Source organism: Podarcis muralis, chromosome 18, assembly GCF_964188315.1.
Source record: "Podarcis muralis chromosome 18, rPodMur119.hap1.1, whole genome shotgun sequence".
NCBI lineage: Eukaryota > Metazoa > Chordata > Lepidosauria > Squamata > Lacertidae > Podarcis > Podarcis muralis.
In genome coordinates, this window is record NC_135672.1 from 4692485 (window position 1) to 4713891 (window position 21407).

General features: G+C 49.0%; 1 protein-coding gene across 1 annotated transcript in view; it reads right to left on the reverse strand.

Moving 5' to 3' along the window:
- The window catches only part of COMP (cartilage oligomeric matrix protein), a 39720-nt gene that overhangs the window by 11319 nt on the left and 6994 nt on the right, over positions 1 to 21407 (reverse strand). The window contains exons 3-12 of the mRNA XM_028714086.2: positions 13675 to 13726; positions 11705 to 11877; positions 10281 to 10418; positions 8587 to 8664; positions 7172 to 7330; positions 5584 to 5688; positions 4392 to 4499; positions 3382 to 3541; positions 2360 to 2478; positions 769 to 821 (exon numbers count right to left, since the gene is read on the reverse strand). Coding sequence (XP_028569919.2) covers positions 769 to 821; positions 2360 to 2478; positions 3382 to 3541; positions 4392 to 4499; positions 5584 to 5688; positions 7172 to 7330; positions 8587 to 8664; positions 10281 to 10418; positions 11705 to 11877; positions 13675 to 13726 — 1145 coding nt within the window. The remainder of the gene's footprint in view (positions 1 to 768; positions 822 to 2359; positions 2479 to 3381; positions 3542 to 4391; positions 4500 to 5583; positions 5689 to 7171; positions 7331 to 8586; positions 8665 to 10280; positions 10419 to 11704; positions 11878 to 13674; positions 13727 to 21407) is intronic.

Genomic DNA, 21407 nt, shown 5'->3' on the forward strand with positions numbered 1-21407 from the left:
AGGAATTTATATAAGTTAAGTGATGTTTAACATGTACAATTTTGAATTGAAAAGATATAAGGATGTGAATGGACTAAGTTAAGTATATAAGGATTAGGATTTGTAAAGCCGTTATAAGGATATACATGGAAATTCAATCAAGGGGATGCGAGGAAGTCACTTAACAATGTTAATAAGTGTAATTTTAATAAAGGTTACGATTTATGTTTGTGTGTTTTGTTCGTTTATAATTTTGTGAAAAATAATATTTTTTTTTTAAATAAATAAATAAATAAAGTAAACAGATTCCCAGCTCTGAAATTCCTTGGCTGAGCTCTAGCCCTGACTCTGAACCCAGGCTCCCAGGTTTCTTTCAAGGTGAATCCGGACCACACACTCCACAGGAGGCTGCCCGCTGTATCTCTGCATGAGCTAGTCTTGTCCTTCAACCATCCCCCGCCCTCCTGTCCTCCATCCATCCAATCTGCCAGGTTGGGTGCAATTGGATCTTAAGATGTAGTAGAACTAAGTGCCCTTGAAGGCGTCTGTCTGTCGCATCTCTGTATGACTCCCTGCTCTGGGTGCTCTGCCTGTCAGAAGAGGCTATTATGGCACAAATCCAGTGGCGTGTGCTACCCTGGGGGGAGATAAAGATGCTCTCTCAGTTGCTCTTACTTTTGGGTCTCGTGACAGGTCTCAGGACTATGGCAGTTCAGCAAACTCCTACAGGTGCTCCCTAGCTCCTACCCCCCAACAGGTGAAACCAGACAAGCCATTTCTATAACTTACCGGTCTTGGTTGGTATCACACAGGTCCCCGACGAGATCGTGGTCAGTGTCTTTCTAAATAACAGGAAGCAACAGCTGCATTATTTGCTTAAAAGAAAATAAAAAAGTTTACAGGAGCAAAACAAGACTTTGAAATCCGTGACTCTTAATTTAGGGTTACCAGATGTCCCCGGTTCCCGGGGACAGTCCCCGGATTTGCACATCTGTCCCCAGACTAATTCTGTCCCCGGAATGTCCCCAGATTTGCAAATCTGTCCCTGGGAAATGTGGCAGGGGCAGCCTCAGCAGCAACACATCATATGGGGACTTCTGGCGATGCAAAATGGCAGGTGCCACGGCAGCGAGCAGCTCCTGAAGCCAGCCAGAGTCAACAAGAAAGAAGATTCCACCTAAACATGAGGAAGAACTTCCTGACAGTAAGAGCTGTTCGACAGTGGAATTTGCTGCCAAGGAGTGTGGTGGAGTCTCCTTCTTTGGAGGTCTTCAAGCAGAGGCTTGACAACCATATGTCAGGGGTGCTCTGATGGTGTTTCCTGCTTGGCAGGGGGTTGGACTCGATGGCCCTTGTGGTCTCTTCCAACTCTATGATTCTATGAAATAATATAGTCACTGAATCAGTGTAAGTTTAACTGCGCTACCAGGCTGGCTCTGGGCTGCTGACTGCTGCCGCTGTCACTGCCAAAGGGGAACTGGGGATGTCCGGTGGTACAGATCTCCTGCCGCCTTCTCCCTTTGTTTTGACTGATTGGGGGAAACTCAGGAGTCGCAGGCAGGCGGCCGTTGCCCAGTTTTTTAAAAACACTGCACATTTATGTTTCACAGGGTGCGAAAGAAGGGCTTTGCACCTTGCCTGGCAGAGAAACCGTGCGCCTTGTGCCTCTCCTGGGCAACGGCCGCCCGCCCGCGACTCCCAGGCCTCCCCCGATCTGTCACAACAAAAGGGGGCAGGAGATCAGGGAAGGCTCGGGAGTCATGGGTGGGCAGTGTGCTGTTGCCCAGTTTTTTAAAAACTCTGCACATTTATGTTTCACAGGGTGCGAAAGAAGGGCTTTGCACCTTGCCTGGCAGAGAAACCGTGCGCCTTGTGCCTCTCCTGGGCAACGGCCGCCCGCCCGCGACTCCCAGGCCTCCCCCGATCTGTCACAACAAAAGGGGGCAGGAGATCAGGGAAGGCTCGGGAGTCATGGGTGGGCAGTGTGCTGTTGCCCAGTTTTTTAAAAACTCTGCGCATTTATGTTTCACAGGGTGCGAAAGAAGGGCTTTGCACCTTTATACAATATGCATGTGTGCTTGGGCCCAGGGTCTTTTGCTTAACCATCCCTACTACTGACTCCCTGTTGCTACTCAGCTTCAAAGAAAAGAAAAGAAAAAGTGGCCCTGGAGTCATTGAAAAAAATCTGGTAACCATATCTTAACTGCAGGGGGTAGGGAACCATGTCTACTTATAGCCCCTATTTCAAACCTTCTCTTGAAAGATCTAAGCCATACAGACATTCACCTTCAAGGCATCCTTCAATTTGCTCTCCCACCCTTGGGAAAAGACCCATTTGCACCACGCTGCCAACTCATTCCTTTCCCCAGGAAGCGCTTACCTGGTCCGGGTTGCTGATCAAGGGGCAGCTGTCGCAAACGTCTCCAACCCCGTCACCGTCGCTGTCCCTCTGGTCTGGATTGGGGACCCTCACGCAGTTGTCCAGGACATTTTTAATCTCTGCAGAAGTGGGAGGCAAAAACAGCCACGGTCATCATCAAGAGTGCGGCATCTCACCTGGCCTGGAAAGCTCTAGGATTCTCCTCCTGGAAGAGGCATCAGTGCTTATGCCAAAGTGAGGAAGAAGAGTTTGGATTTGATATCCCGCTTTATCACTACTGGAAGGAGTCTCAAAGTGGCTAACATTCTCCTTTCCCTTCCTCCCCCACAACAAACACCCTGTTAGGTGAGTGAGGCTGAGAGACTTCAGAGAAGTGTGACTAGCCCAAGGTCACCCAGCAGTTGCATGTGGAGGAGCAGGGAAGCGAACCCGGTTCACCAGATTATGAGTCCACTGCTCTTAACCACTACACCACACTGGCTCTCACAAAAATTGAATGCCCGATCCACAGTTCTTCTGGGAGCTTACATTAAAAATAAATAAAACGTTTTTCAAAAAGCCTCCTGGCCAATTAGTTTTGTGTCTCTTTGTTGATTAATTCAGAAGGTGTGTGTTTTAATTGGCTAAATGGTCCATCTTTCCACTCTAACGGAGATGAACTTTCTCGGTCATGTCGTGGCATGACGACAGGACAGGTGTTGTCTGTGAGATGCCAGGATGGAGCAGCTACGATTGTCTTCTCGTGACCATCCCTTTGCCTCAGGCCTGATCCGGCACCCAGGCTCTTCTTACATTCTTGCGGAGCCTCCAGTTCCAGAGACAGTCTATCTCTATTTCTAGGCTCTGTGGGGTATTTGGCCACTGTGAGAAGACGTTGGCCCGATCTAGGAGGCCTGCTCTTATGTTCATCCCCATAATAATTTGTGACTATTATTGCTGTTAATCCACCCGCTCATCATCATCTATCCTGCTCTTCAGCCCCTCTGTCTTTGAAATCGCTCAGGGGCCCCGCAGCCACTCACTGTCTCCGTCCATGTCATCGTCACACAAGTCCCCCCGGCCGTCTCCGTCACTGTCTCGCTGGTCGTTGTTCTTCACGTTCCGGCAGTTGTCACAGGCGTCGCCAAAGCTGTCCTGGTCGCTGTTGCGCTGGTCTGAGTTGCGCACAAACACACAGTTGTCCTGCATGGGGAGAGGAGAGGAGGGGTGAGTCAGGGGAGGGGGCCGAAGAGATACGGGAGGGCGAGAGTTTGCCGCTGGACTCGAACCCTGAGCCTGTCTCTAATAATAATAATAATAATGATAATAATACTAATAATTTACAGTGGTACCTCAGGTTAAGTACTTAATTCATTCTGGAGGTCCAGGCTTAAGCTGAAACTGTTCTTAACCTGAAGCACCACTTTAGCTAATGGGGCCTCCTGCTGCTGCCGCGCCACTGGAGCACAATTTCTGTTCTCATCCTGAAGCAAAGTTCTTAACCTGAAGCACTATTTCTGGGTTAGCGGAGTCTGTAACCTGAAGCGTCTGTAACCTGAAGCGTATGTAACCTGAGGTACCACTGTATTATTATTTATACCCCGCCCATCTGGCTGGGTCTCCCCAGCCACCCTGGCGGCTTCCAACAAAGTATTAAAATACAGTGGTCTGTTAAACCTTAAAAGATTCCCTGAACAGGGCTGCCTTCAGATATCTTCTAAAAGTCTGGTAGTTGTTCTTCTCTTTGACATCTGGTGGGAGGGTGTTCCACAGGGCAGGTGCCACCACCGTGAAGGCCCTCTGCATGGTTCCCTGTAATTTGGCTTCTCGCAGCGAGGGAACTGCCAGAAGGTCCTCGGCACTGGACCTCAGTGTCCGGGCTGGATGATGGGTGTGGATTCCGATTTTAACACACACATGCAATCGCGTTGCTTATAGGAAACTGCCCTCTCTGTTGTGCTCGACAGGGAAAAGACAGCTTTCCTTGGTCCTGAAAGCAAAAAACGGAACAGCGCTTGTCTACTTGACGTGCACCCAAGACAGGAGTTCAGACCTCGGTGTTTATTATCCCATCGCCGTCGGCATCGTCATCGCAGGCGTCTCCTATTCCATCTCTGTCCGCATCCTCTTGCCCGGAGTTGGGGACAGTCACACAGTTATCCTGGAATGGGAGACAACGGTTAGGCTCTTAAGATGTTTGTGTACGTCCCTTACGGGGAGCTGCCAGCCAGGACCTTCTGCATGAAAAGAAGGGCTTACATCCTTTCCCTTTCTTTGACCAACAAGGTGGTGTTCCTCTGTGTTTTTCCTCCGTTTCACAGACTTCCCTTAACTTGGAATCCAACTCATTCATATATATATATATATATATATATATGCAGGTTTTGGTGTCCTCGGGTGTCTTCCCGTGTAAAAGTTGGGGTGTCTAGGCGACGTTTCGACGAGGTCTCACTCGTCATCTTCGAAACGTCGCCTAGACACCCCAACTTTTACACGGGAAGACACCCGAGGACACCAAAACCTGCATACCTATACCCGTGAAAATCTACGAAAGCAAATATATATATATATATATATATATATATATATATATATATATAGCAATTTAAAGTACTCATTTTTACATCAAGATATCAGTGACTTCCCCTCTTCTCTTTCCATGGCTCATTTTACAAATCATAAATCCCTGAGTATTTTTTAAAAAACTATACCATTCAGTATTCCATTATTACACCCATCAAAAACTTATTTACACTCTTGAATTTATCTTAATGCTGCCAGCGTATTCAGCTGTACACAGTTATTTCCCATATATTAAAGAAACGTTTTCCAGTCTTCTCTAAACGTACGTTCTTCTCGTTCTCCTATTCTATATGTTAAGTCTGCAAGCTGCGCTGTATTCTGTCAACTTAAGTTGCCGTTCTTCTTTGGTTGGGACCTCGCTCGTTTTCCATTTTTGGGCTAACGAAACATGGGTCGCAGTAGTGGCAGACATGAATAACCATTTCTGACACCTGGGAATTTCAGTCTGAATAATCCCCAACAGAAAGGACTCTGGGGTTTTTTTTGGGGTGGGGAGCACTTTTAAACATTTTTTTCAATTCATTATGGATCATTTCCCAATACTCTTTTACCCTTTTACAAGAGTAAAAGGGATGCAACTCTTAAGTCTGCCTAAGCTGCGCTCAGACAAGGAGAGGCATAGTCCAGGGTGGAGAGGGCCTTGGGCGCTGAGAGTGTCTTACCTTGCGACACTTCTTGTCTGTGCAGCGAAGCTTCTCATCAGGAAAGCCGTCAATGTCGGTGTCTTTGCCGCAGATGAAGCCATTACCGGCCCACCCAACGATGCACTGGAAGCAGAGAGTGGTACAAGCATTAACCAAGGAAGGCAGACCTGTTAACACTGGTTCCTCACTTTTCTAGTCTTCACCACACTTCTGCACAAGTTTATTATTATTATTATTAAGTTTATTTAATCATTTTTTCAGTACAAACAACAACCGCAAAAGACACAGACAACAAAAACCATAATAACACTAATAACACAATTTGACAATTCAGATTTGAATACTGATATACCAATGACTACGCCTTTTTAACATTATTTCCCCACCTCTCAACCCCCTACTTCCCACCAGTGTCCACCTTATCGCTTTAAATATTCCTTCCAGATTTCTTCATGTTTATCCATTCTTAATTTGTGTCGACATGCAATTTGTTCGTATGTAGCTTATTATCGGGGGACGCAGGTGGCGCTGTAGGTTAAAGCCTCAGCGTCTAGGACTTGCCGATCGAAAGGTCCGCAGTTCGAATCCCTGCGGTGGGGTGCGCTCCCGTCTTTCGGTCCCAGCGCCTGCCAACCTAGCAGTTCGAAAGCACCCCCGGGTGCAAGTAGATAAATAGGGACCGCTTACTAGCGGGAAGGTAAACGGCATTCCGTGTGCTGCGCTGGCTCGCCAGATGCAGCTTTGTCACGCTGGCCACGTGACCCGGAAGTGTCTGCGGACAGCGCTGGCCCCCGGCCTCTTAAGTGAGATGGGCGCACAACCCTAGAGTCTGTCAAGACTGGCCCATATGGGCAGGGGTACCTTTACCTTTACTAGCTTATTATCAATCCATGTGCTCAATGGAATCTTTTTGCGGCTCTTCCAATTCATGCGTTTATTATTATTATTTTAAAAACTTGTTCTCCGTTAAAGTCGCTGTGCGTCCTTTAACTTTGCCTTATGCACATTTTTTTTTTTTTTTGCGTGCAATTTCCTGAAACAGTGCGGTTTTGAATCAACACAATGCATTTTCACGCACAGCAACAAGAACAAAAAAGTTCAGTGCTGCACAAAGGTCTCCCCTTAAATCAACGCAGATTAAGGTGTGAGCGAAGGAAGGGTATTAATTTCTGGAGGGGCGCGTGTCTGACTGTCCGGCCACTAGGGGGCAACAGAGACTCAACAAAAAAAAAGGCTTTGAGCTGTAGAAAACCTTGCTGTTCTAATTGCAAAAAATGACCTATACATTCTGAACCTTAAAGCATCAGTTTTAGAACAGGCCTATTTTGTTGTTCTTTTGAATCAGCGAAACCCTCCCCCCCCAATTTGGTGAGGGAAATATTTAGAAATGGTTTTGGATGGAGTCTTCGCTTTTCTGTTTATTCTGGACGTGCAGAAACCTGAAATTCACATTTCTAAGGGTGAGCCGGGGGAGAAAAACACACTGGCCACCCCGATCTCCTCTAGTCTGCAGAACTTTGCAGCTTCCCCTTTGGCTAGATCTGGAGATGCTTAGGGAGGGATGTGAAGAGGAGGAGGAGGAGCCCAAAGGAGGCTTTGAACTCACCACGCAGCTGAGTGTCCCATCGCGTTCCACAATGCAGTCCGCTTTCTCGTGGCAGGGGCTGAGATCTCCGTTGGGACACCTTCTTTCCATCTTGCTGCGGCAGCCGGAAACCTGGTCCCCTGTGAAGCCAGGCTTGCACGCCCCACACTTGTAGGAGCCCTGCAGGGAGAAGAAATGGGGTGGTTTGCAGTGGGGCATTTGCAGGGATGGCCAAGCAGCCGAAAGGATGTCCTCTTGTCTCCCTGGATGCGTGAAACCTGCCCTGCTGTTTCGTGGTGCTTTCTCTTTCCCTTCCACCAATCCTGGGACATCCTTGTTTTTGGGAAACACAGGCCTTTGTGTACCGTTGTTGTAATCAAAAATCTGCCCTTTTTTCCCTTATGGGATATCCAAGAGCCCATATAGAGTCCTTACGTTGGTTCCCTATTGGTAGGAGAGAATAACAGAGGCCAACCAGAGAATATTGAGAAGCAAAGTAGCTCGTAAGCCTGATCTTTATTGAACTGTTGCAACAGGGTGCTCCCCTCACACGCAGGAAAGAAGGAGGACCCCGAACAAAGGTGTGCCTGCCCTTATATAGACATTTTAAATTCTCTGCCCTGGAGCTCAAGACCACCCCTCCGTACATCATATATACATCACAGAAGGGGTGTAACCCAAGACCACCACCCCAGATACATCATACCTACATCACAGAAAAGGCGGTCTACAGCAGAAATCTGAGTGCGTTGTTTATCTCGTCTGACTGGTTACCTGTTTAATGGTCACTTGACTGGATTGCCTGGGGAGCCTGGCCAGTCTTTTGTAATGATAAATACTTAGTTCCTGAGCCAGGTCACAGACTCACACCCTATTCATATCTTAAATGTGCCCTTAAGACAGGATTTGTGAAGGAAAAGACAATGGGGAGGCTTTTCCATTTTCCTTTGACCTTGCAGAGAAAACATTTGGTCAGTTTGGGAATCAAAAATGGTTCCAGGTCGGTCTTCCTGTGCGGATCTATGTGACGTTCAGTGATTGGATAGTTTGTATGCAAATGAAGGATCGAAAGTGACGTTCAGTGATTGGATAGTTTTAGAAAATGGCAACAGTTACATTGTTCTGGAGCTCTATATAAGCAGGCTGACTGAGCTCCTCAGTTCAGTTCTGTTCCAGCTTACAAATAAAGAGCTGCTTGGAAGAATCGCTGTGTCATCTGATATGTTCGCCCACAACTTAACACCTGGCATAATTTAAATGGATAGACAGAGCCAGGTGAGAGGCTCTCTCGGGATAATTGTCTGCAGCGAAACTAAAATACATTAGTCAGGAATCTAACATCTTGAGCTGCTTCCCCTTTCGTTGAAAGGAGGGGGGGTTGCCTTTTGCGGCGGGACAGAAGGAAGGTCTGGTCTGAGGCAATTGCCAATAATTACCCGAGTGTTGATGCAGATGGAATTGGGGACACAGGATCTGCCCATCCCTGTCTCGCACTCGTTGACATCATTGCAGACCTGCGCAGGAAAGAACGGAGAGGGGAGATTGGTGCCTGTTTACCTGGCGGCAAAAACCAGCGGAGTGTCCTGTTGTGGCAACTTTAAGGGCCAACACGTCTGTTATGTCATAAGCTTCTGGGACCAGGCCTGAGTTTCTGCAGTAATAAATCTGTTTGTCCTCAGAGGTGCCGCAAGACCTTTTTGCTGTTTCAAAGGCATTTTTGGTGTGATCAAGTATTTGGGAGGATCAATAGGTCAATGGGGAAACACAGACTTGGCCTGCAATAAGCAACTCCTTCCTTGCATCTCTGCATGTGTGACCGCAATAGGTAAAGTCTGCTCCCTAAGGGAGATTCGCCAGCTTAAGCGCTGCTCACTCTGTGCACCAAAAGGGCTTCAGTAAGTAACTGGACCGAGTGCTAGGGTGAAGATACTGGGGGAAGATGGACCAGAGGTATGCTTGGAACTGAGCGGCCTTGTATAGAGGCACTGCCAGGACTACGACCCAGAGCCAGGACTCTTCCAGCTGCTCTGCAGCACAGCTTCAAAAATGGAAACAGCAGCAGAAATTGCTGGTATCCATTTATTCACCCCAGAACCAAAATCAACCCAGCAAATATGGTATTTGCCGTTGTTTTCTGCTGTCGGTTCACAAACGGTTTGTAACTGATTACATACACCCACCCCCATTCTCACTGAAATGAATGGGGTTGTAACCATGCAATGGCAAATGGATTGTGGCCTAGGGCCCTCGTATTTACGGGACCGCCTCTCCTGGTCTGCCCCACATAGGACCTTAAGGTCCATGAATAACCATGGTTTAGAGGTCCCGGGCCCTAAGAAAGTCAGACTATCCTCCACCAGGGCCTTCTCAGTGATGGCTCCGACCTGGTGGAATGCTCTGTCCCATGAGACTAGGGCCCTTCAGGATTTAACATCCTTCCATTGGGCCTGTAAGACAGAGCTATTCCGCCTGGCCTTTAATTTGAATTCTACCTGATCTTTTATTTCCCTTCCCTCCCCCTCCCCTTTTATGAAGATCACCCACTCTGAGACCCCACAGCTAATTCTCCCCTGGCCTCCTCGCTGGCCCAAGTAGGACCAATTCAGCCAGCTAGCCCTGGGGATTATCTAATGTTTATTAGATGGATTTCCCCTAAATTGATTTCTGAACTTTGAATTTTATTGTTATTCATGTTTTCATACTGTATTTTATGCTGCTTTTACAATTAAGTGTTTTTAATTTGTTGATAGCTGCCCTGAGCCTGGTTTTTGAACCGGGAAGGGCTGGGTATAAATAAAAATTTATTATTATTATTTATTGTAGGCTACATAATTTCACCAGAGAAGACAAGAGAGGCGGATGACATGGCCTTGGGCGGGAGACGAACCGCAGCAGAAGAGAAACAGGATGTTGGGCGGAACAGCAGGCGATGCCTTCTTGCATCCCTGTTCCTATCAGCCTCCCTACATGCAGGTCTCAGGAGCATAAACAGGCTGCCTGGCCCCTGACTTCAAGGAATGGCAAAGAAATGGAAAACTGGGGAGAACCCTGCTCCACCCCCCTTCTCTTTCCGCAGCTGTGCTCACCACCCCGACCAGAGGGCAGAAGATCCTACTCTCTGAGGAGTTACCTGTTTGTTTGCCCTGGCGAAAGCCAGACCGACTCCTTCCAGTATGGGACCAGTGTAGCCAGTAGGGCAGGGGTTGCAGTGGAAGCCAGGGGCTGTGTTGACACACTGGACTCTGGGGAAGCAGGGGTTCGCTGCACACTGCAAGGAGAAAAGGTTTTGCATATTTGTGCATGATTAGAGCATCGCTAAGGGACACGGGTGGCGCTGTGGGTTAAACCACAGAGCCTAGGGCTTGCCGATCAGAAGGTCGGCAGTTCGAATCCCCGCGACGGGGTGAGCTCCCGTTGCTCGGACCCTGCTCCTGCCAACTTGGCAGTTCGAAAGCAGTCAAAGTGCAAGTAGATAAATAGGTACCACGCTGGCGGGAAGGTAAACGGCGTTTCCATGCACTGCTCTGGTTCACCAGAAGCGGCTTAGTCATGCTGGCCACATGACCCGGAAGCTGTACGCCGGCTCCCTCGGCCAATAAAGCGAGATGAGCGCCGCAACCCCAGAGTCGGCCATGACTGGATCTAATCAGGGGTCCCTTAACCTTTATAGCATCGCTATAACAGTGGCTTTCAAACGGGTGTGTGTGTGTGTTTGCGGTTCTGGTAACACCATTTGGGACACTGGCTTGCATTCCCTCCTTTGCTCCACTACCCCCTCCCATGGCAATCTCCTTGGATCGGGTCCTTCCCACCACCCCGTCACATCCTCAGTTGGAGCAAGGTGAAAATAAGGCCAGTGAGCTTGTCCAACATGCCTCCCCCATTGTGTGAATCATGAACACCTCCCCTAATTCTATGGGGTTCTGTAACACCGGCCTTCACACGGAAAGCAGACAATCTGGTATGGGGGTGGGGGGGCCAATCTTTTTGCTCCAAGAAGAACTGCGTGTGTTTGCGGGGCAGGGGAACCCAAGCCAATCTTAGTGCTTCCCCTCCACTCCCAAGCCAGTTGAGGAAAAAAAGATTCAGAAGAGATCTACGGGGTGGTGGACCTGCCCAAAGTGAAAGACTTCTGGGAAAAGATTTATAATGAATCGAAAAAAATGTTGAAATATACATTTATTAAGAAACCAGAAGCCTTTCTACTTGGAATAATAGGTTTGGAATTGCCTTTACGTTAATGTTAAAATGAGAAGAAAGAAAGATGTAAATTGACTAAGTAAATTTTATGGGAAAATAGTTTTGGAAAACTGTTACAGTGGAGTATAGGGAAACTCAGCTAGGGGGATTCGAGGAAGTCATTCAACAATGTTAACAAAAGTGGAATCATTATAGCAAGGATAAATGTTTGTCTATTTGTTTGTTTTTGATGTTTTTTGTATGTTATAAATTGGAAAACCAGTAAAAAAAAAATTGAAAAACCAAAACAGAAGAGATCTATGGCTTTCTCCTGCCTCCCATCTTTTACGCAGAAGAAAGGCGGAATCTCCTGACCTCGTCGATGTCGGTGCAGTGGGTCCCGTTGCCCGTGTAGCCCAGAGGACAGGCCCCACAGCGGAAGCCGGTGGGGGTGTCTGTGCATGTGACCCCCGGGAAGCAAGGATTCGGGTAGCAGCGATTAAGAGCCGCCACGCTGATGCCAGGGCCAGTCGCTCCTGTACCGATCCCTGGAAGACAAGGAAACAAAGGCGTTGGGCTGCCCCCACTGGAGGCTGGTCTGTTAGGGGCGAATGGGGCACTGCCCCACCAACCACAGTCATCTCCCTCCGGTCTGCCCTCTCCCTCACAGCCAGCTGGCCGCCATATTCCTCTTCCTCTCAAACCACGCTAACACCAGACATTTAAAGCATTATGGCGCCACTTGAAACAGCCATGGCCTGAAGCGAGATGAGCGCCGCAACCCCATAGTCCCCTTTGACTGGACTTAACCGTCCAGGGAACCTTTATCTAACCACAGAGCCTAGGGATTGCCGATCAGAAGGTCGGCGGTTCGAATCCCCGCGACGGCGTGAGCTCCTGTTGCTCAGTCCCTGCTCCTGCCAACCTAGCAGTTCAAAAGCACAAAGTGCAAGTAGATAAATAGGTACCACTCCGGTGGGAAGGTAAATGGCGTTTCCGTGCGCTGCTCTGGTTCGCCAGAAGCGGCTTAGTCATGCTGGCCACGTGACCTGGAAGTTGTACACAGGCTCCCTCGGCCAATAAAGTGAGATGAGCGCTGCAACCCCAGAGTCCCCTTTGACTGGACTTGACCGTCCAGGGAACCTTTATCTAACAACAGAGCCTAGGACTTGCTGATTAGAAGGTCGGCAGTTCGAATCCCTGCGACAGGGTGAGCTCCCGTTGCTCAGTCCCTGCTCCTGCCAACCTAGCAGTTCGAAAGCACACCAGCACAAGTAGAAAAATAGGTACCACGCCAGCGGGAAGGTAAACAGCATTTCTGTGCGCTGCTCTGGTTTGCCAGAAGCGGCTTAGTCATGCTGGCCACATGACCCAGAAGCTGTACGCCGGCTCCCTCGGCCAATAAAGGGAGATGAGCGCTGCAACCCCAGAGTCCCCTTTGACTAGGCTTGACCGTCCAGGGAACCTTTATCTAACAACAGAGCCTAGGACTTGCTGATTAGAAGGTCGGCAGTTCGAATCCCTGCGACAGGGTGAGCTCCCGTTGCTCAGTCCCTGCTCATGCCAACCTAGCAGTTCGAAAGCACACCAGCACAAGTAGAAAAATAGGTACCACGCCAGCGGGAAGGTAAACAGCATTCCTGTGCGCTGCTCTGGTTCGCCAGAAGCGGCTTAGTCATGGTGGCCACATGACCCAGAAAAACTGTCTGCGGACAAACGTCAGCTCCCTTGGCCTGTAAAGCGAGATGAGCGCCGCATCCCCAGAGTCGGCCACGACTGGAACTAATGGTCAGGGGTCCCTTTACTCGTGTGGTGCTGATAATACCAAGGTTGCAGGTTCGATCCCCACATGGGGCAGCTGCACATTATTTCTGCCTTGCAGGGGATCGTACGAGATGATGCTCAGAGTTGCTATGTGCTGGAGCAGGACTAGTGGCTGCCATTAGTGGGTTGCCAGGGAGCAAGGGAGAGGGAGAAAGGCCGAGCTGGCTGTCCTTCAGCTGCAGCCAGGCAGAAATTGCAGTGCACACCCAGCCATGCGCTATTAGGCGATTAGGGGCCACGCCTTGGGTGGGGCTCTCAGGCGGCAGCGTTCTGGCCCCTTACGGCTGGCTGGTTGCACCTGGCAGGTGAGATGAAATCTGGTTAAAATAAGGACCTTATGGTCCTCTCCCTCTTTTGCAGGAGGGGACGCCTGGGGGCCAGGATGCTTCTGGGCATGCACAAAGCGCCATTCACTCCAATTGCTAGCTTTTAAGGAATGCATTTCATTTTTAACTCTTCCAAGAAATGGGCTGCAGTGTGTTGGGTCTGTATGGAGATACCTTTGACACAAGGCGACTTACCACAAGCATCGCACTCCATCACTGTGTTCTTCAAGAAGGTGAGCTCCTTGATCTGCAAAAACAATGGTGAAAATAAACACCAGTTTACAGCCCCTTCCTTGGTGACTGGGGGTGGGGGGTGGGGGGGAGGAAAGCGCCGCAACCCCAGAGTCGGCCACGACTGGACCTAATGGTCAGGGGTCCCTTTACCTTTAGCTACAGGGGCAGGGGCCAGTTGTTGGTTTTTTTGCCCTTGGTGAAACCTCCAGAGGGGCGCCATAGAGGCTCCCAACCTGATTGTGTGTGTGTGTGTGTGTGTGTGTGTACACAAATGTGCATGCGGGGTGCCAATCTGGGTCTTTGACCTGGGCTAAATAAAGCCTAGTTTCCCCCTTGCTTTTTGCCCAGAGTGGAGGTAACGAGGCCAAATGCCAATTAATGTATTGCCCAGTGTGTGCCATTTTGAGTTCCCTAGGGCCGTTCCTGAGAAAACGAGGGACTCTCTGTTAAAACTGGCTTGGTAGATAAAGTCTGGACCTCGTTCCTGTCTGGATTTGACCTCAAAGGCAGGAAGAACTACCCCAGCCGGGGAACAGCAGAAGGTCTACTTGAGGTAATCACCTCATCCGGCACAAGGCTGGAGGGTCACCGTTTGCTTTCCAGCTCGCAATTAAACAGTTGCCAACGGGTTGCGGTTTTTAAAGAAGCTTTAATCTAACCCAGACCTTCCTGTAAACCTGGGCAGCGCAGGCCTACAGGGACCCGTGGTGGTTTTAGCTTCCACTGCCAGATTTTTTATTTATTTTAATTCCTTTTTGCGTTTTGTGGGTGGATGGTTTGTATATTTCAGGAGAAACTGACAAACACCACCCAACCTCAAAGTGACAAGGGCATGCGCGACCTTATTTTGGAGATGTGCCCCCTTTTGAAAACGTATATTTCGAAAGGGCAGAGGCTGAAGATGGATGGGTGTGCAGTTAGAAGAGAGCAGCGCAAGAGCTTGTGAAAAGTCCCTTTTCTTTTTTCCAGAAATGGCAGAGCAGAGGAATAACCTTGTGAAGTGAAAGGATAAGAAACTCTGTTTTGTCAGAGTGGTGCATGCTCTAGTTATCTCCCGCTTGGACTACTGCCATGCGCTTTACGTGGGGCTACCTTTGAAGGTGACTCGGAAACTACAACTAATCCAGAATGCGGCAGCTAGACTGGGGACTGGAAGCGGCCGCCGGGACCACATAACACCGGTCCTGAGAGATCTACATTGGCTCCTGGTACGTTTCTGAGCACAATTCAAAGTGTTGGTGCTGACCTTTAAAGCCCTAAACGGCCCAGTATCCCTGAAGGAGTGTCTCCACCCCCATCGTTCTGCCCGCACACCTGGGTCCATCTCCTGAGGGCCTTCTGGCGGTTCCCTCATTGCGAGAAGTGAGGTTACAGGGAACCAGACAGAGGGCCTTCTTGGTAGTGGCGCCCGCCCTGTGGAACGCCCTCCCACCAGATGTAAAGGAAATAAGCAGCTATCTTCTTTTTAAAAGACATCTGAAGGCAGCCCTGTTTAGGGAAGTTTTTAATGTTTAATGCTGTGTTGAATTGATCTGAAGCAAGGAGTGTTGGGAAATTAATTTGGGGGGGGGGTGTCTTTGTGTAAATGAAAAGAAGAATGAACTGGGTGTGGGTAGCAAATGCATAGAATAATTCATCTGGGCTGAAGTGGGTGGGGGATTATCCTGGTCTGCCTTTCCGTGACACTGAAAATCCAAATTTTAACTCCAGGCAATAGAAACGGCAGGGACGCAGGTGGCGCTGTGGGTTAAAGCCTCAGCACCGAGGACTTGCCGATCGAAAGGTCGGCGGTTCGAATCCCTGCGGCGGGGTGCGCTCCCGTTGCTCGGTCCCAGCGCCTGCCAACCTAGCAGTTCGAAAGCACTCCCGGGTGCAAGTAGATAAATAGGGACCGCTTACTAGCAGGAAGGTAAACGGCGTTTCCGTGTACTGCGCTGGCTTGCCAGATGCAGCTTGTCATGCTGGCCACGTGACCCGGAAGTGTCTCCGGACAGCGCTGGCCCCCGGCCTATGGAGTGAGATGAGCGCACAACCCTAGAGTCTGGCAAGACTGGCCCGCACGGGCAGGGGTACCTTTACCTTTACCTTTAATAGAAACGGCTAGGTTTATTATGCTCCAATCGGACCAAAAATTATTAAAATAACGGGGATGTGCTAAAGAGTATAAGAAAAAAACATTGCTCTAAAGTAAGTAAATCGGTATGCAATGAATGAAGCTTTGCAGGGTTAAAGAAAGAGAAAAATGGTGCAAAAAGTATAAAGATAGAGGTAATCTACATTAGACACAACAATTTAGAAAGAGTAAAAATTTCGAGGTCTTAGAACAAAGGAAGGAAGTCAATATGTGTATACGTACGTAACGATTAGAAGGATGATATGGTTTAATTTCTAGATGTGTGTTTTTGGTTTTTGTTGCTTTTTCTCATTTTTTTTCTTGCTTGTACTGCTTTATTTTGGATTTAATGTTTGTAGTTTTTGTTATAATTTTGCATTGAAAATAAAATTAAAAAAAGAGAAACGGCTAAGTTTATGCAGACCTGATTGTCCTCGTAAACCCCAAATCTTTTATGTAACCCAGCCATACGACCAGAGAGCCCACACCTTGTTGTTCCTCTCCAGAAGCTGCTATGTGCAGCTTCCATCAATATGCGGATGATACCCAGCTCTACCTCCCTTTCAAATCAGAACCAGTGAAGGCAGTGAAGGTCCTGTGTGAGTGTCTGGAGGCAGTGGGAGGATGGATGGTGGCTAACAGATTGAGGTTGAATCCTGACAAGACAGAAGTACTGTTTCTGGGGGACAGGGGGCGGGCTGGTGTGGAGGATTCCCTGGTCCTGAATGGGGTAACTGTGCCCCTAAAGGACCAGGTGCGCAGCCTGGGAGTCATTCTGGACTCACAGCTGTCCATGGAGGCTCAGGTCAATTCTGTGTCCAGGGCAGCTGTCTGCCAGCTCCACCTGGTACGCAGGATGAGACCCTACCTGCCGGTGGACTGTCTCGCCAGAGTGGTGCATGCTCTGGTTATCTCCCGCTTGGACTACTGCAATGCGCTCTACGTGGGGCTACCTTTGAAGGTGACTTGGAAACTACAACTAATCCAGAATGCGGCAGCTAGACTGGGGACTGGGAGCGGCCGCCGGGACCACATAACACTGGTCTTATTATTATGTGCAGAGGTAGCCTGCCTCTGAACCTGGAGGCTCTACCTAGCCACTGAGGCAAGCAGTGGCCAAAAGACTTTGCTCATGTTGATTCCCCCCCCCCCCCAAGCCTTAAGAATGTAAGCAGATTGGGCCAAACAGGGCCCCCAAAGTCCAGCATACTGTTCTTGCAGTGGCCAGTGTTTTCCGGGATAAGTACTCAAAAACATCGCTGCTTTCTACTGCGGGGGCAGCGCATATAGCCAATGTGGCTGGTAGCCACTGTGATGATAATAATAATAATAATAATAATAATTTAAAAAAAAATTATACCCCGCCCTCCCCGCTTCAAAAACCGGGCTCAGGGCGGCTAACAACAAATTTAAAACGCTTAATTATAAAAGCAGCATAAAATACAGTATAAAAACATGAATAACCATAAAATTCAAAAATCAATTAGATAATCCCCAGGGCTAGCTGGCTGAATTGGTCCTACGTGGGCCAGCGAGGAGGCCAGGGGAGAATTAGCTATGGGGTCTCAGAACAGGTGATCTTCATAAAAGGGGAGGGGGAGGGAAGGGGAAATAAAAGATCAGGCTGAATTCAGATTAAAGCCTTTTCCTCCATGAATGGGGGGTCAGTGATGGGGAGAGGGCCAATGCTTTCTGTTCGCCCAGTGGGCACATGGACGCCATTATGGGAAGCCCATAAGCAAGGTATTCTGCTCTGGTCAGACCTCACCTGGAGTACTGTGTCCAGTTCTGGGCACCACAGTTCAAGAAGGACACTGACAAACTGGAACATGTCCAGAGGAGGGCAACCAAAATGGTCAAAGGCCTGGAAAGGATGCCTTATGAGGAACGGCTAAGGGAGCTGGGCATGTTTAGCCTGGAGAAGAGGAGGTTAAGGGGTGATATGATAGCCATGTTCAAATATATAAAAGGATGTCATATAGAGGAGGGAGAAAGGTTGTTTTCTGCTGCTCCAGAGAAGCGGACACGGAGCAATGGATCCAAACTACAAGAAAGAAGATTCCACCTAAACATTAGGAAGAACTTCCTGACAGTAAGAGCTGTTCGACAGTGGAATTTGCTGCCAAGGAGTGTGGTGGAGTCTCCTTCTTTGGAGGTCTTTAAGCAGAGGCTTGACAACCATATGTCAGGAGTGCTCTGATGGTGTTTCCTGCTTGGCAGGGGGTTGGACTCGATGGCCCTTGTGGTCTCTTCCAACTCTAGGATTCTATGATTCTAAGACCTGAGTTCAAGAGCACTCTCCCCTCCTTCATAAAAGGACTTTCTTTCTTTTTGAAAAGACAGGCCCCTAATGGACTGGACTGGAAGGTCCATCTGGCCCCCGGTGTGGTTTCTAATGAGAGGCTTGCGAGTGGAGCTGCCTGGGGAAGCTCTGACTTCATCTGGGCAAGGACGGCCGGAGAGGAACACACGGCGGCGACTCCCCCCGGAGGCCCCCCGGCTCCGCAAGAGTTTGTCCTGGCACAGAGAGGGCCAGTCTGCTTTTCCAGTTTGCTGGCAGGGAGAGGCGGCCAGGGAGCCGGGGGTGGAAGGGAAAGAGCGTCTGGAATGTGGAGTTACACAAGAGAGAGGCAGCCGGACAAAGCAGACTTTGGATGCCCAAGGGCGGAAGACCCCCAGACGATGCTTCGCCCTCAGAGCATCGGGGCAGCCATCTTGCTCCATGCCCTCCAACATTTCTCCAGTGGGGTGTCCTAAGGAAAAGCGGGATGTTCTGGGATCAAATCATAAACCGGGATGGCTTCTGTAAATCCAGGACTGTCCCTGGGAAATAGGGGTGTGATAGGAATTTTGAGGTCTTAAAGGTAAAGGGACCCCTGACCATTAGGTCCAGTCGTGACCGTATCTGGGGTTGCAGCACTCATCTCACTTTACTGGCCGAGGGAGCCGGCGTACAGCTTCCGGGTCATGTGGCCAGCATGACTAAGCCGCTTCTGGCAAACCAGAGCAGCGCACGGAAACGCCGTTTACCTTCCCACCGGAGCGGTACCTATTTATCTACTTGAACTTTGAGGTGCTTTCGAACTGCTAGGTTGGCAGGAGCAGGGACTGAGCAACAGGAGCTCAATCCGTCGTGGGGATTCGAACCGCCGACCTTCTGATCAGCAAGTGCTAGGCTCTGTGGTTTAACCCACAGCGCCACCCACATCTTGGCTATATGTTAAATGTTCATAAGTGTACCAACCAAGCACGTATATAGATCAGCACAGGAAGACCGACCTGAGACCATTTTGATTCCCAAACTGATCAAATGTTTTCCCTGCAATGAAGGGAGCGGGTCAGGAAACCTCCCCATTGTCTCTTTCCTCACAAATCCTGTCTTAAGGGCACATTTAAGATATGATAGGGTGTGAGCCTGTGACCTGGCTCAGGAACTAAGTATTTATCATTACAAAAGACTGGCCAGGCTCCCCAGGGTATCCAATCAAGTGAGCATTAACAGGTAATATGTCAGACAGGAGATAAACAACGAGCTCATATTTCTGTGGTAGACCGCCTTTTCTATGATGTAGGTATGATGTATCTGGGGTGGTGATCTTGGGTTACACCCCTTCTGTGATGTATGTATGATGTATGGAGGGGTGGTCTGGAGCTCCAGGGCAGGGAATTTATATTGTCTTTATAAGGCCTTGTGTGCCATTGTTCTGGGTTCCTCCTCCTTTCCTGCGGGTGAGGGGAGCACCCTGTTGCAACAGATTAATAAAGATCAAGCTTACTACCCCATAAGGGAAAAAGGGCAGATTTTGTTTACAACAGGGGCACTTGGAGGGCCTAGGATGCTGGAAAAAAAATCCTCTGGGAAGCCAATGTGCTTCTCCTCTGCTATGTGGCATAGAGAGTCTGTTATGCTGACATTCCCGGTAATGCCAAACCCGGGTGCCAGCAGAGGCTGGAGCCCAAAGAAGGACCATTGAGAAAGTGGGGCTTGAATCTCACTTGTGGGTTTTCTGCAATGGGCGTCTGATGATCAGAGACCTAGCCTTCCTTCTCCCCCTAGAGATCTGTTTGCTGCTAACTGGAGAGGCAGGACATAAGCAGAGATCTGTTGGGTGGGCCAGAGGGAAATTCCACCCGGCATTTTGTTTCCGATGGGCGTGCAGCAAGGCACCTCTGGGGACAAGTAGACAAGTAAGGCAAAGTAAGGCAAAAGCACCCCCTCCCAAACTCGCCGCTGCCCTGTGGTCTGTCCCAATAATCTAGTCCTGAGGGTGGATAAATTAATTGGTCTAAATAAGGGGTGGGGAACTGTGGTGCACCCACAGCCTAATTTCCAGTGCCATGAATGGAGTGATGGAAGGAAGCATGGCGTGGAGCCCTCTTCACACATCAGGGGTGCTCTGTCTCTCTCTTGTTGGGTGGGAAGAAATATGTCTAGGTTTGTCATTGCTTTTCTCCCAAGAAGCACGAAATTAAGAGACGCCTGCTTCTTGGGAGAAAAGCAATGACAAACCTTAACAGCATCTTAAAAAGCAGAGACATCACCTTGCCGACAAAGGTCCATATAGTTAAAGCTCTGGTTTTCCCAGTAGAGATGGATAGAAGTGAGAGCTGGACCATCAAGAAGGCTGATCGCCGAAGAATGGATGCTTTTGAATTCTGGTGCTGGAGGAGACTCTTGAGAGTCCCATGGACTGCAAGAAGATCAAACCTCTCCATTCTGAAGGAAATCAGCCCTGAATGCTGACTGGAAGGACAGATCCTGAAGCTGAGGCTCCAAGGCTTTGGCCACCTCATGAGAAGAGAAGACTCCCCAGAAAAGACCCTGATGTTGGGAAAGATGGAGGGCGCAAGGAGAAGGGGACGACAGAGGACGAGATGGTGGGACAGTGTTCTTGAAGCTGTGAACATGAGTTTGACCAAACTGCGGGAGGCAGTGGAAGACAGGAGGGCCTGGCGTGCTCTGGTCCAGGGGGTCACAAAGAGTCGGACACGACTAAGCGACTAAACAACAACTATATATATATATATATATATATATATATGAATGACCCTGTCCACTTTTAACCCCTGACAGATTATCCCCAAGATTTTGGAGGCCTTGGATTGGCCCAGACTTTCACTCTTTATGTTCGGGATCCTTGCCATGTTCTCCCAGGTCACAATGTTGTAATTGCCATAGCTGTTAATCTTCTTTTTTTTGTGGGAAATTCCCTTATTCCAGCGCTGCTTCCTGCTGCTATCCCGGATTGTTAGATATCCCGTAGACTGTCCCCGGGACAGGTGAGGCTGCTGATCCCTTATTTTCAAATCTGAAAATTGACAGCTATGGTAATTGCTTCTTGTCCATTAGAATCAGGGCTACAGAATCCGTTCTTGGGGTGTTCTCAAACGGTAGCCATGTTCAGACAGACCCACTGAAATGAAAGGACACGGTTTACTCCAGTCCATTAGTTTAGGTGGATGCAATGCAGAAGAGGATTCCCCAGGTGTAACACCTAAAGTAAGGTTACCAGATGTCCCCGCTTCCCAGGGACAGTCCCAGGATTTAGAAACCAGTCCCCTGACAAAATCCATTGAAGTT